Source organism: Pipistrellus kuhlii, unplaced genomic scaffold (assembly GCF_014108245.1).
Source record: "Pipistrellus kuhlii isolate mPipKuh1 unplaced genomic scaffold, mPipKuh1.p scaffold_m20_p_12, whole genome shotgun sequence".
In the NCBI taxonomy this organism is placed as follows: Eukaryota; Metazoa; Chordata; class Mammalia; order Chiroptera; family Vespertilionidae; genus Pipistrellus; species Pipistrellus kuhlii.
In genome coordinates, this window is record NW_023425427.1 from 21597395 (window position 1) to 21611536 (window position 14142).

The window sequence follows — 14142 nt, forward strand, 5'->3', positions numbered from 1 at the left end:
CTAACTTTTATCCCTTAACTGTAAGTTTTCATATTTTTGTTTACATACTTTAAAATATTTAGACAATTTTCCAGGAAAAGTTACTTATAGTAAGTGGTTCTTTGACTTTGGTTCTTAAATGTCACGAAATATGTTCCTTAGGCTGCACACAATTTTGAAATATAAATCTGTTTCATTTCAACACTTAATAGAAGAAAACATTTAAAACTTGTGAAGAATTTGCTGCTAAAGAGCTTTGTCTCTGCCATTAGTAAATCTGAACAAACAACTGAAAACTCACAGTGTTTTACAAAAGTGGTATGAAGATTAACATATGACTACTGACCAGTGCCAATCTAATGATGAGTGGCATCTGGATCTGGAAAAAGAGCTGTGTAAAGTTCAGCACGTAAGCCTGACCCCATGGCTCACTGCTTCTAGGAACCGGCAAGGGTCTTCTCACTCATCACCCAGTGCTCTGTGTATGAAGGACATTAGTGAAGAAACTTGGTGTCATTTTCTCAAGATCACAAACCTGGTTTTGTTGTTGTTGATGTCTGTTACATCAAGAATTTCTGTGCTCTTGTCCATGTCCTGGAACATGAACTTGAATGTAAATTAGGAAAAAAAAATATGTGGGCTTATAAAATGTGAACTCCGAGAAACTGGGTCCAACCCCTGAGACTCATTCATGAATTAATCAAAAGGATCTTGTTGCAGAACCCAGACAGCTTCCAGCGTGGGTGTGGGCGTGCCTTTTAGACTCTGAGTAGGCAGCGAGGGCACAGCTCCTTGGAAGAACAGTTCCTCCCATTCCTCTCCCTCACTAGAGTGATGCCTGACTTTCAGGTCCTTTGCCCTGATCTGGTGAAGATCCCTCTGTGGGCGTTCCCACAGGCGGGCAGAAGTTCAGCTGTCCTAATGAGCCTACACTTTGCAGAGGCATTACTCTTACTTCTTACTAGTGTTCTAAAAAATCACTTTCAATATCATGCTCGTGTGTTTTTTCCAACAGCTCAGAAAAGTTTAAAATGAAAACCATATTTTCTTTCTTCTCCCCATTATATCTCCCCAATAAATAACTGTTGTTATCAGTGTTTTATATATCCCTCTAGGATTTTTTTTTGTTATATAAGCTCCCTCAACATATGAAAGGCCTTTTATCAACAAAAACAAGATAAATATCTATATTATTCTTAACCTTGTTTTCTTTTCTTTCTTTTTAAAAAAAAATATATTTTATTGATTTTTTTACAGAGAGGAAGGGAAAGAGATAGAGAGCCAGAAACGTCAATGAGAGAGAAACATCTACCAGCTGCCCCTCATACACTCCCCACTGGGGATGCGCCCACAACCAAGGCACATGCCCCTGACCGGAATCGAACCTGGGACCCTTCAGTCTGCAGACCGACGCTCTACCACTGAGCCAAACTGGTTTCAGCTTCTTTTCTTTCTTTCTTTTTTCTTTTCTTCTTCATCTTTTTAAAAATATATATTTTATTGATTTTTTACAGAGAGGAAGGGAGAGAGATGGAGAGCTAGAAACATCGATGAGAGAGAAACATCAACAAGCTGCCTCTTGCACACCCCCTACAGGGGATATGTCCGCAACCAATGTATATGGCCTTGCCCGGAATCGAACCTGGGACCTTTCAGTCCGCATACTGACGCTCTACCATTGAGCGAAACTGGCTTTGGCGGCTTCTTTTCTTTAAAAAAAAATAAAAATATTTTCATTGATTTTAGGGAGGAAGGGAGAGGAAGAGAGAGATAGAAACATCAGTGATGAGAGAGAATCATTGATTGGCTGTCTCCTGCATGCCCCACCCACTAGGGATTGAGCCCAGGACCCTTTGGCCCACAGGCTGATATTCTACAATACGTTCTATCCACTGAGCCAAATTGGCTAGGGCTTAAATTATATATATATAATTTCTTTATTGATTATTGTATTACATATGTGTCCTTATTCCCCCATTAACCCCTTATCCCCTCCCCTCATGCCCTCACTCCCCTGTTGTCTGTGTCCATTGGTGAGGCTTATATGCATGCACACAAGTCCTTTGGTTAATCTATCCCCCTTGCCCCCACCTTCCCCTACCTTTCCTGTGAGGTTTAATGGTCTGATCGATGTTTTTTGTCTCTGGATCTATTTTTGTTCATCAGTTTGTGTTGTTCATTATATTCCATAAATGAGTGAGATCATGTGATATTTATCTTTCTCTGCCTGGCTTACTTCATTTAGCATAATGCTCTCCAGTTTCATCCATGCTGTTGCTGGCTGGTGTGGCTCAGTGGGTGAGTGTTGACCTATGAACCAGGAGGCCAAGATAAGATTCTCAGTCAGGGCATGAGCTTGTGTTGTGGGCTTAATCCACAGTAGAGGGCATTCAGGAGGTAGCCAATCAATGATTCTCTCTCATCATTGATGTTTCTATTTTTCTCTCTCTCTTCCTTCATCTCTGAAATTAATAAAAATAAAAAAAAGAATGATAGGCTTCTTGTTCTATTAGACAGCAAATGAAGGCCTATAAGTTATAATAATTAAAAGAGGCCTAGCAATAGACATACACAGTAATTAAGAAATATCCAGAAATAGAAAAAGAATCAGTGGAACAACAAAAAATGCCAAATTCAGTCATTATTTACGAGAAGTGGGTTATAATAAAGATTGTAATTCATATCAGAGACAGGAAGGTAGATTATTCAAGGCATGATTTTGGACATCTTTTCCACTGGAGAAAAAGCTAAGAACGTACCTCATACCATACATAAGATTAATTCCAGATGAATTCAAAAGCCCAATATATTTAACAACCCATAGAAATTTTAGGTAAAAATTTAGGAGTACTTTTGATAATTGTGGAGTAGCACATGATTTCCTAAGGAAAAACTAAAACCCCGAAGCAACAAAGCAAAATACTAACAAGTCTGTGCAAAACTTAAACTTTTGTACCAGAATATTTGGTTTGTTCACTGCATAGAGTAGATTTTCAGTAGATATTTGTTGAATCAATAACTATAAAATGAATTATAAAAAGTTAAAATACAAGAAAAATAATGGGAAGAGCATTTGCTAAAATATAATAAGTAACAATATGCAGAATATATTAGGTGTGATGCTATGAATCCAAAGATAAACAACTCAATAGAGAAATGTGAAAATACATATAGGAGAAATAAAAATAAATGGCTAACAAACCCATAAACAGATGCTCAGTACCATTAGCAACAAGGAATGTGCACATTAAAACAAGATGTTTTTGTTTATCATACTGAGAATTATAAACACTGATAATATCCAGTTGATGAGAATGAGCGTGTCACCTCCAGTGGAGGTGCATTAATGGATAAAGCCATTTGAGAAGGAAATTTGGCTATATCCTTCAAGATTAAAAAGGCCTCTATCTCTTGATCTAACAAGGTAATATCTAGGAATCTGTCTAAAACAAAATTTATTCCAGCACAGGTATATATTTTGCAAGGATGTCCATTGCAACATTGCTCATAACATTGAGAACTGGAAGCAATAAGAAGCCCTGCAATTTTGGCAAAGCTAAATAAATTATGTGGAATACATGTGGTCAGAAGGAAAAAGGCAGATGTTTATTTTTTGGCACTGAAAGCTTTATTAAATATATCATAGAGTTAAAAACAAATAAAAACACCACATGTGGGATGATCCATTTATGTGAAAACTAGAGACCCAATGTACTAAATTGGAGCAAGAGTAGGCCTTCGCAGCCGTGGCAGCTGCCTGGATGCTCCCTTCAGCAGGGATGGCTGCCTGGATCACCCTCTCACAGCTAGGGCTGCTGCCTGGATCACCCCTTTGCAGCCACGGCAACTTCCTCTATCCTGTGGCTGCAGCCCTGGCTTAGTCTAGAAGGATGTTGGTCTAATTAGCACATTATGTTTTTATTATTATAGACTAGGGGCCCAATGCACAAATTCATGCACCTTGAAAGAAACTGTGGCTGCGGTGGGCATAGGAGTGGGTCTCAGCCCATCCTCCATGCCCCTGCCTGGCTCCTCCTGCTGTGGTCCCTGGTCCCCTCCCCTCTCTGCCAGCAGCCCCACTCCCACTGCTGTCACTCCCATGTGCTGACAGCGCCAGCCCTGCTCGCACCCTCTGATGGCGCTGTGTGATTGTGGCCAGTGCCAGTAGCGGGTGCGAGTGGGGCCGGCGCCATCAGTGGGTGTGAGTGGTGGCTGCTGCCCCAATCATCCCTCAGGAACAGGGGGAGGTGGAGAAGCCCTCGAGGGTGATTAGGGTCCGCAGCCACTGCTGATACTCGCTGATGGCACCAAGTGGTTGGGACTGGAGCCAGGCACTAGCAGCAGGTGCAAGTGGTGGCTCTGACACCGGCTGTGGGTGTGAGCAGGACTGGCACTGGCAGCAGGTGCGAGAGCCGGGCAGGACTGTGGTGTGCAGGAGCAAAGAATTTTCAGTAACCATCAGAGGCTCACCCCAACGACAGTGACTGACACCCTGCCTTGATCTGGCACCCCCGCTCACCTTCTCCACCATCCTGCCCCAGCCAATGCCCACAATGTTCCAACCACGCCACCTGGTGGTCAGTGTACATCATAGTGACCGGTTCAGTTCTGGTTGTTCCGCTGTTCGGTTTATTTGCATATTAGCCTTTTATTATATAGGATAAATTTTATATGAATCTAAAAGTGCCTAGGAGAAGGGCTGCCAAAATGTGTTGTAATGTGGTTACTCCTGGGGAAGAGAGTGGGTTAAAGGGAAGCAAGGGTCTCACATGTTATATATAGTTATAGTTTACTCAGCTATTTCACAATGAGAATATTTTCATATATTGGTAATAAAAGAGAGAAAACAAAAGGATAAAAGGTTTTATGCAAAAATCAAGAAAGAGAGAGGAAAGGAAAAAAAGGAATCTGAGTGCATTAGGCATTAAGCACGTGCAGTAATACAGAGACCTAGATGAGAGAAAGCAGCTTACCTTTTCAAAGAGGCTCCCTGCTTAATCCTGGCTGGAGCCTGACTAGCCCAGAAGGGTGCTTAAGACCTTCCTGCTCTAGTTACCGAGCACCCTGAGGTGCAGAGGTGCTTGGAAATGGCTTCAGTGTGCAAATCATGGTGGCTAGGACCTCCCCCCCTCTGCGTAATGCATGGCTCCACTGGGCCTTAAGAGCAGCGTTGAGACACGTTGCTGGCTGTTCCCTCCTTCAAGTTATGATGGCTCTTCCCTGAAGCCTGTAATTTCTGTGTCTGATGGCAATACTTGTAGAGCTTCATGTTTATGTGCATTTCTTAGCCCTTGGAGCTGAATGATTTTGTCCATGGGAACATGTCTTCTGTAGCACAGAGAGTACCAGGATTATCGGTTTTGCTCTGGTATAAGGACCAGGAGAAAAGCCACAGGTCCCACGTTCATGAGGCCAGTTTGGATGCCTGAATTCCAACTCTGTTCTTCCAATTACTCCCCTTGCTGAGTATATTACTTCCCTAAGGCTGCCATAACAAAGGCTGGGTAGAGGGGCTGAAAAGAATAGAAATGTGTTCTCTCACAGTTCTGGAGGCTAACGCTTTGAAATCAAGGTGTCAGCAGAGCCATCCTTCCTCTGGGAGCTTTAGGACAAGCATGCCAAACTCACAGGCTAACATGGGCCAAACGAGGCATGTGGCCTGCAGACTGTGAGTTTGACATGCTTGCTCTAGGGCACAGTCCTTCCTTGCATCTTCTAGCTGTTTCTTTCTCGGTCAAATCATTCTGTTATAAACTATTTACATCTTTGTGGAGAGTAAATCCACTGGAATCAAGTCACATTCTCTAGCCCTATCTCTACCTCCTTATTTTAAAGCAAACACCTTCATCTAGCATCTTGAGCCTATTAATTTTCTTTAAATTTTTTTAAATTGAGGCATAATTCACATGTAACATATTAGTTTTATGTGTACAACATGGTGAATTGATATTTGCATATATTAGATGATATTTACAATAAGTCTAATTGACACCCACACCATACATAGTTATACAATATTTTTCTTGAGATGAAGACTTTTAAGATCTATTCTCTTAGCAACTTTCGGATGTGCAATACAGTATTGTTAACTGTAGCCACTGTGCTCGCATTACATTACGTTCCCATGACTTATTTATTTTATACCCGGAAGTTTTTTACTTTTCGGCCCCCTCCCCCCATTTTGCCTAGCCCACTCCTGCCTCTGGCAACCGCCAATCTGTTCTCTGTATCTATGAGCTTGTTTATTTGATCTGAGTGAGATTTAAGCAAGATATGTGAGATCATACTGTATTTGTCTTTCTCCGACTTATTTCACTTAGCATAATGTCCTTAAGGCCCCTTACAGAGACACTTTACTGGTCCCTACTCTGGGTCCTTGGTTCCATCGTTATCCTCGTTTTGCAGACGAGAAAATGGAAGCAGAGAATTTCAGTTTGGCCACAGCAATTTGTCCAAATGCTGAACTTGAGATTAGACGTGTTGGACACCAAAATCCCCATTAAAGCTTTTCCTGAACAGCAGAGCAAGAATTGGTGAGGCAGCTGCTCAGCATGCCAGTGTTTTCCCTCCTCCCCCTCAAGGAGTTCTTAGAGGATGACTTCACTCTGCATATGCATGTGTGGGTGCATGGTATGCCGTCCGTGTGTGTGTGTGTGTGTGTGTGTGTGTGTGTGTGTGTGTGTGATTAAAGCTTAAGACAGAACCGTAACAGGAGGTGGATGAATTAAATACAAATTTTAAAAAAACATTTCTGCTTTGAAAGTAGAGGCAGCACAGTGCCAGCAGCATCTTGGAGGCTGTTGGTTGTCATTCAGTAAAAGAGTGATGGGGGGTTGTTACTGCTGTTGATGCCGATGATAGTAGCAGTTGTCACTGAACGATGACAATCATTTCCAAGTAGGAGAGCAGACCTTATGGGAGCAGTTCTCTGTGGCTGGTTCATTTGAACACATCCCAGGAGTTACAGTTCATTGAATGAGTGAGGAGTGTCTGTCCAAGTGTCCTTTTGCACATGTGTGGAAAGAGTTTGAAAGCATGAGCAATTTGATCAATGGAGAAATGGTGGTGTGTTCCTCACTTCTCATTCTGAAGTCCCCAGAAAGGCATGGGAGGGACACTGTGCATTCAGTGAGGAATCCAAAGGTGTCAGTTGTCGGTAAAAGGCCAGGAGCCCCTGATGCCTTCTTGGATCCTTTGGAAAGTCAGCCTCTTATTTGCAGGATGTTTGTGGTCCTTTTCTGCAACATCCAGACCCTTTGCAGCATTTCTGCAGAGTCTGAAAGCCTGACAAATGGGTCACACTTTTTAAAAAAAATAGAGTTCCAGATGAGGGAGGCCCTAGAGACAGACAGACAGACAGACAGACAGACAGACAGACAGACACACACACACACACACACACACACACAGAGAGAGAGAGAGAGAGAGAGAGAGAGAGAGAGAGAGAGAGAGAGAGAGGGAGAAGAGAGAGAGATTGATTGATTCCAGATATAGGAATTGCCTAACATCAGCCAGAGCCCCAGGCTCTATGTTTCAACTACTGTTTAAAGGATTTTGGGGAAATTTGGCCAGAATGTATATGAGAGAGATTATGATTTTATATGTCTATTCCTGAAATTTTTTTTCCTATAGTTATTTACAATGATTGGGGGAAGACCTCTGCATTTTAAGAAAAGCTGCTAAATAATATTTTATTTGCAAAAAATGTCCTATGTGTTTTTCTACAAAGACTTGAGGATATTTGTTGGTTAATAATAGAAAGTGTTTTTTTCTTTTCTTTCATTTTTACCTGATTTTTTTGGCATCCCCACCCCCATTTCTGGGCAAGGTCTCAAAGTGCAGAGGAGAACGTCTGTCTCTGCTTTACAAATGCCTGTTCCTCTCCCTGTGTTCTCACTGTTAACCAACTACCAAATGATTAAGCCCCAGGATCTGCTGACGCAGAACAGGGCCACCGATCCGCCCTGTGGAGACACTTGGCCTCCGCAGCCCTGGCTGGCAGGTAAGGGAGGGCTGTTAGAAAGGACCCCTGCCATTTCCTGGGCAATTATATGCTCCCGGCATTTTTTAAGTTGATTTTTTTCCCCTTCTTTGCTACTCGGTGGTATTCTAATTTTTGGCACTTACATAGCTGAGTAAAATGTTTCTCAGTTGTGGAGTTGTTGAATTGAATTTGTTCTTCTCCATCTTCTCCCTCCCATCTCCCACTCCCCCCTTTCCTTCTCCAGATAGGAGTGTTGGTCCCCACAAAACAAAGACTCACATTTAAACAACGTGGCCTATGCCTGTGAGCATATCACCAGTACCTTGTCTTACCATCTGCTACCATCATGTCCTAGAGAATGGAGAGAGAGGTCAGGAACTTAGTGACTTTTTTATGTATGTCTTAGTAACAGCATATATGAAAGGATTTAAGAATGTTCGTTTGTTGTAAACTCAAAGTAAATTAATCTTGAGATGAGGCTGCTTGGGGGAAGCAACAATTATGTCCAAAGTGAGGCTGGTGATGGTCCCCTCACCAGAGCAGATGTGGCAACCCCTGAGACTCCATGCTCCAGGGAACACAGAGTAGACAGGAATAAACCCAGGTCATTCACAACTGTTTCACCTGAGGAGCAGTTAAAAGAACGGGGACTTTTTATTTAGAGATGACTCAGAAGGACTATAGCACTCTCTTCAAATGACGGAAGGCTCTGTGTGTAGGAGAAGCATTAGACCATCTGGAGCTTTAGGTGCTGGAATAAGGATGACTGGGTGGAAGGACTTCCTGCCATCAGGGGTTCTCAAAGATGGCTGCCTGGGGTGCTGCCTGGGAGCCTCATGGCTTGGTCCCTTGGGATGAGTGCGAGTCCTGGTTTGTATCTAATGAACTCAGATAAGTAGTAAAGCCAGACCAGGGCACAATAAGCAGATATGACTAGGTAGGAGAAAAGAATGACAGCTCTAGTATGGGACCATCTTCTGTGGTCCGACTTTCCCCAATTTACCTTAAGTTGGCTTTCATTTTTCTGCTTTCTCTAAGATATTTTCCCATACCTGCTGACTCAACAGTTCAAATTTGGGAGGTTGTGCTATAGAAATAAAAACACAGCTATTTAATGATATATGCACAATTATATAAATACATATACCCTTGTGCATATGTTCTCTTCTAACTATACTAGAGGCTATTATAAATATACATTCGTGCATTGGGGGAGCTGGAGAGAGGGAGAGTCCCTCAGCCAGGCCTGTGTCCTAATCACAGTTTAGGACCTCTTGGGGGATGTGCACCTGCCACTTCCACCACCCCTGCTGGAGCCCAGCTTCTGACTGAGCTGTGCTCCCCCTGTGGGAGCCCACTGACCACCAGGGGGCAGCTCCTGCATTGAGCGTCTGCCCCTGGTGGTCAGTGCACGTCATAGTGACCATTCTGTCGTTTAGTTGATTTACATATTAGCCTTTTATTATATAGGATGTAACATTTTAAATATGTAAAAATATAAAAATGTACATATATCTTTTTATAAATATATACATGTGAATAGCAAGATACTGCTGTTTTCCAGTCTAGCAGATGCTTTCTTTCTAATTATTTTTAAGAATTATTTTCCCTTTTTAACTATCCTCATTATACATTCATATTTGATACTGATAGTCCTTTCTACATAAAGAATTTGCCTGCATACAGAAGAGCTGCAGACATTGTAGAATTGGCTGGTGATTAAACCCTGCTTATAATGAGAGAGGATTTGGGGGAGAATGGATGCAGTTTCATTGATACAGACTCAGAGCTGATGCCAAGTAGCCACTCTGATACAAAGGAAAGAAGTGAGTGGTAATGTCAGATCTGCAGAAATAGAAATACTAGCCATTGTATGCATCTTACTGCACTTGTGTGCATTTATTAGGTTAACACTGCCAGTCAACAGTCGTCTTAAAATTAAATGTGTCAGAAATTCTGTAGAATCCCCTTAGTTGGTCATTGAGTTCTGGGTATTTAATGCAATTAGAATATTACAGAATCATGGATCTCAACCAAAATTTCAGTCTGCATAGTATTCTCTTGATTCAGACAAATCAGGAAGTTAAAAAAGTATTTTCATACAAGCGACTGCCTCATAGAAAGATAACACTAAACTATTATGAAAAATATATAAAGTAGGATCTGTGCATGGCTGATTCCATTTTAAAAATCTCAGTTATAGTTCCAAGGCACTGTCACTTTGGAAAACTAGTCATGTGCAGTGACATCTTCACACCTCATGGACTTGGCAAAAAAACCTGAGCAGTGCTTATGGGTCATTTCTTACAAGGGTGTGGGGAGAATCAGAGAAAATGTTCTCTGAAGCTGCGACCCAGAGAGGAGGAAGGAGTGAAGGGGCGCTGTGAAGCGGAAAGAGGTGCTTTGGGACGACAGTGCTACGGGAGAAGTTCAGGTCACATTTATGACCCCCTCCCCCTCCTGCCTCTGGTTTGGGCATCCTATCAAGAGTTTTGAGTTTTCTTGGATATGATTCCTGCTTCATCCAGAAAATCACCCTCTCCCCTGCCCCCTCCCCAGGCTGAGCGGGAGGCCTCATGGCTGACTTTCCTGAATGTTTGAGTCCATGGTTTTGCTGCTTTTCTCATGCCTTTTTTTTTTTTTTTTTATGATGTTTCAGCTCATCCACCATACACCATGTGCTTTAGAGTGAAATTCTACCCACATGAACCCCTGAAGATTAAAGAAGAGCTCACAAGGTATTTTTCATTTGTTTTACGTTTAACATTCCTGCCTCCCCCCCACACCCCCCAACCCCTACCCTCCTAAACCATCCGGGTCATCTGAGCCTTCCAGGCTGGATGTGCCTCAGCAATGCGGGCGGGCGCTCAGCTCAGGAGTCTGGCTTGGAATGTTTCTCTTGCACTTAATTGTCTCAGGATTTTTCAAACACTTGTCATGGGGAGTGCAATTAAGTGCACAGAAAGGCAGTGGTTATAAGGAGGAGGTACTCTCTGCAAACATCTGACAGTAGGGTGCTAAAAATAAATAGAAGATGTCGGTCTTTAGGAGCGAAGCCCCGAGGGCCTATCTTCTGGATCTCAGCTTTTCTGGGAGGGAAGGGACCACTTGATAGAATGTACTGCTTGTCATCCTGCCTTCCACTCACTAAATGACTGACGGTGGGGCCAGCTTCCCTCTCCTTGTAGACTCTTCTCAGCCCAACTCTCTGAATTTTCCCATTCTGCGGCCTCCCCACCGCTGAGGCCACATGCTGGGGGTTTTGCTTCCGTGAACAGCCTGGGCCAGCCCAGCTGATCAGGGTCCCAGAGGGGCCTATTCAGTGGACGGGGAAGAGCCATTCTGAGTTAAGCTCTTGATGAGGCTCTGATTTGGTGATCGCAGAAATCACTCTGCATAATTATCTCTCAAAATAACCTCCGCAGGTATGAATGCAACAGAGAAACAAGTGCAGTTTGCTGACCCTCATGTGCAGGGGATGTGCTGGGTTCTTGGATATTTAGCTTTCTACTCCTCCAATGACTGATAGAGCTTGACCGTAGAGGCACTGAGAGTGCAGATGGTTTCGTTCTCTATTATGAACTAGTACACAGTGGTTTAGTGAGGGTTGTGCTTGGTGGCAGGGGCAGGAACAGGTGTGGAAAGGAGAAATACATACGTAATGGACATTTTAAGTGGTGGTTCATATTTTGCTATCTGGCCTGCTGTGTGTGTATGTGTTTTTAAACTGAGGTAAAATTTATATAACATAAGTGGATTTCACCATTTCAAAGCGTACAATTCATTGGCATTAAGCACATCCACAATGTTAGGCAACCATCACCACTGGAGAGATCCGGAACACCCCAAAGGAAACACTAGCAATCAGTACTGTCTCCTCTTCCCCAGCCCCTGGGAACTGTTAATCCACTCGCTGTCTTTATGGATTTACCTGTTCCAGATTTTTTATGTAAATGGACTCATGCCATATTTGGCCTGCTCATGGCTCAAAAATTTATTCATTTATCTGCTAAGTTCTCTTTCAGTTCCCATTCTTCCTCTAGTCCAGGAAACGGGGGCTTCTGAGCTTCCAAAAAGAGAGAGAGATTTGTCTTGCTCTCTGGGTGGTGCTAACAGTATGATTTGGAAGAACCACCAAGGGCCCAAATGGCTCACTTTGGTCATTTGTGTTCTCTATAATCTTGTGTGGAGGACAAAAATTGAGAGTGTCACAATAGAAATTAACAATAGATCTTTTGTGGTTGAGAAAAGTCCCCTTTGAAAGTAAGAGAACAAAGTTTTAGCTAATAACCTGAGTTAAATCCCTCTCAGTTAACTTGGCTAGCATTTACAGGCATTTGCTTGAATAGTCAAGGTCTGAATAGTGGAAAATTGTGAACATATTTATGACTCTTAAGGAAATTAAGATGACGCTCAGTCCTTGCACAGTACAGATGAGCTTTTCTTAGTCATTATCATCCTTAGCATTCAAAACAAATTTGAAAAACTGTGCAATGCTCAGGCGTTTATGGTGTAAACCCTATCTTGAAACAGTTTAGTTTTTCTTATTTGAGAAATTATTTTATTGTAAGATTAATCTAAAATTTAAAGATGAATTCAAGAGAAGTTAAGATCACATTTATGACCATGCTTAGGGGTAAAGAAATATTGGGGAAAAGGGAAGACGTAAAAGAGGAAAACCACACAAATATAAAAAAAAACCTTTTGAAATAATTTTCATCCTTTACCTTTGCATTTATGCTGTTATCTTACAATGCCCCCCCCCCGACCCCTTTGTAAATGCTGTATACGGTTAAATATCAAAGTACTGTGGTTTTAATGTTTTAGTCAGAATCAAGTTTAAATTCAGGCCAGACAGAGAAGCAATATCATTAATGGTGGCACAATAATGGAAGCCCAGATCCTTTCGGCGCATAATCCTTTCATTCTGCAGGTGTGATGCAAAAAGAAGAGGCATCATTATTATTATTTCAGTGGCTATTGTGTTTAAACAATGAGCACCTGAACCTGAAGCCATTTTGAAGGCTCAGTGAATTATGTCAAATCCACAATAATCCATGATTATCTCTGGAGATGACTGATATGAGCAAGCACCCAGGCTCTGATGCCGTGACAGCTGATTTTTTTCTTTCTCAGGAAGCTTTTGTCCAGCTGGAGTTCTAACTTACAGGATTCGATCCCAGACCTCTCGTTCATCAGGAAATAGTGATTGGAAACTCTTTTTTACTGCTAAACTTATCACAAAGTCGCAAGCAAAGCCTTCTGTTCAGTGCATACGTTTAGCAGGTAGAAAAGAAACTCACGGCATTTGCCCGGGTAGTCCACCCTCTTTTTTAGAGGAAAGATTTGATCAATTTCTAGTACTGTGTGACCTTGCAGAGCGAGGTCTCACAAAAGCAGCAGCACCTGAGAATTGGGACCCGGTAATCTCTATTGTCATAGCCTTGCAGCCTGTCAAAATTCAGAAACCACATTCTAAGGCAATTTGGATTTTCAAAAGTATTCATTTCTTTTGGCAAATATTACAGTGTACACTTAAATGGGTCTAATATGATCACAACCTTGTGCCACCCTCATCACAATCTAATTCCAGAGGATTTTTATCACCCCAGTGGGAAGCCCCATACCCCAGCAGTCCGTCCCTGACAGCCACTAATCTACTTTCTGCCTCTATAAAGACTTGCCTATTCAAGACATTTCATATAAATAGAATCATCATATGTAGTATTCTGTGACTGGCTTCTTTGCACTTAGTGTAATATTTCCAAGATTCATCCCTGTGGTGCATGAATCAGTACTTCATTCCTTATGTGGCTGAATCAGATCCCATTGCATTCACGTGTCTTTTACCTTTTCTTTGGTTGATGGGCATTGGGTTTTCCCACTTTTTAGCTACTCTGAATAATGCTGGTGTGTCCCTGCTGTGTCCCTCTCCCCTGGCTGAATTGGGTGCAAGTGTATTTTTTTTTTTTTTCTATTCGATGCCCCAGGAATTTTAAAAACAGAATTTGTAGCAACATTTAAAATTCAAAGGGTTTTTCACTTTGTCAATGAAAGAAATTCTAAACCTAAAGGAAGGTGTAAAGAATGTATGATGAGCTACGCTTTTGAGGCCTAGTCCCAGAAGCAACGTCTCCTCGAGGGAATGAGACAATGCTCCCGAGGAATAGCAGTTTCTT

The 14142-nt window shown here is 42.2% G+C and overlaps 1 protein-coding gene across 2 annotated transcripts in view; it reads left to right on the plus strand.

The window, feature by feature from the left end:
* Positions 1–14142, plus strand: part of FRMD3 (FERM domain containing 3) — a 212853-nt gene that overhangs the window by 125492 nt on the left and 73219 nt on the right. For both annotated transcript variants that reach the window (XM_036433683.2, XM_036433684.2), the window contains exon 4: positions 10623–10701. In XM_036433683.2, coding sequence (XP_036289576.1) covers positions 10623–10701 — 79 coding nt within the window. The remainder of the gene's footprint in view (positions 1–10622; positions 10702–14142) is intronic.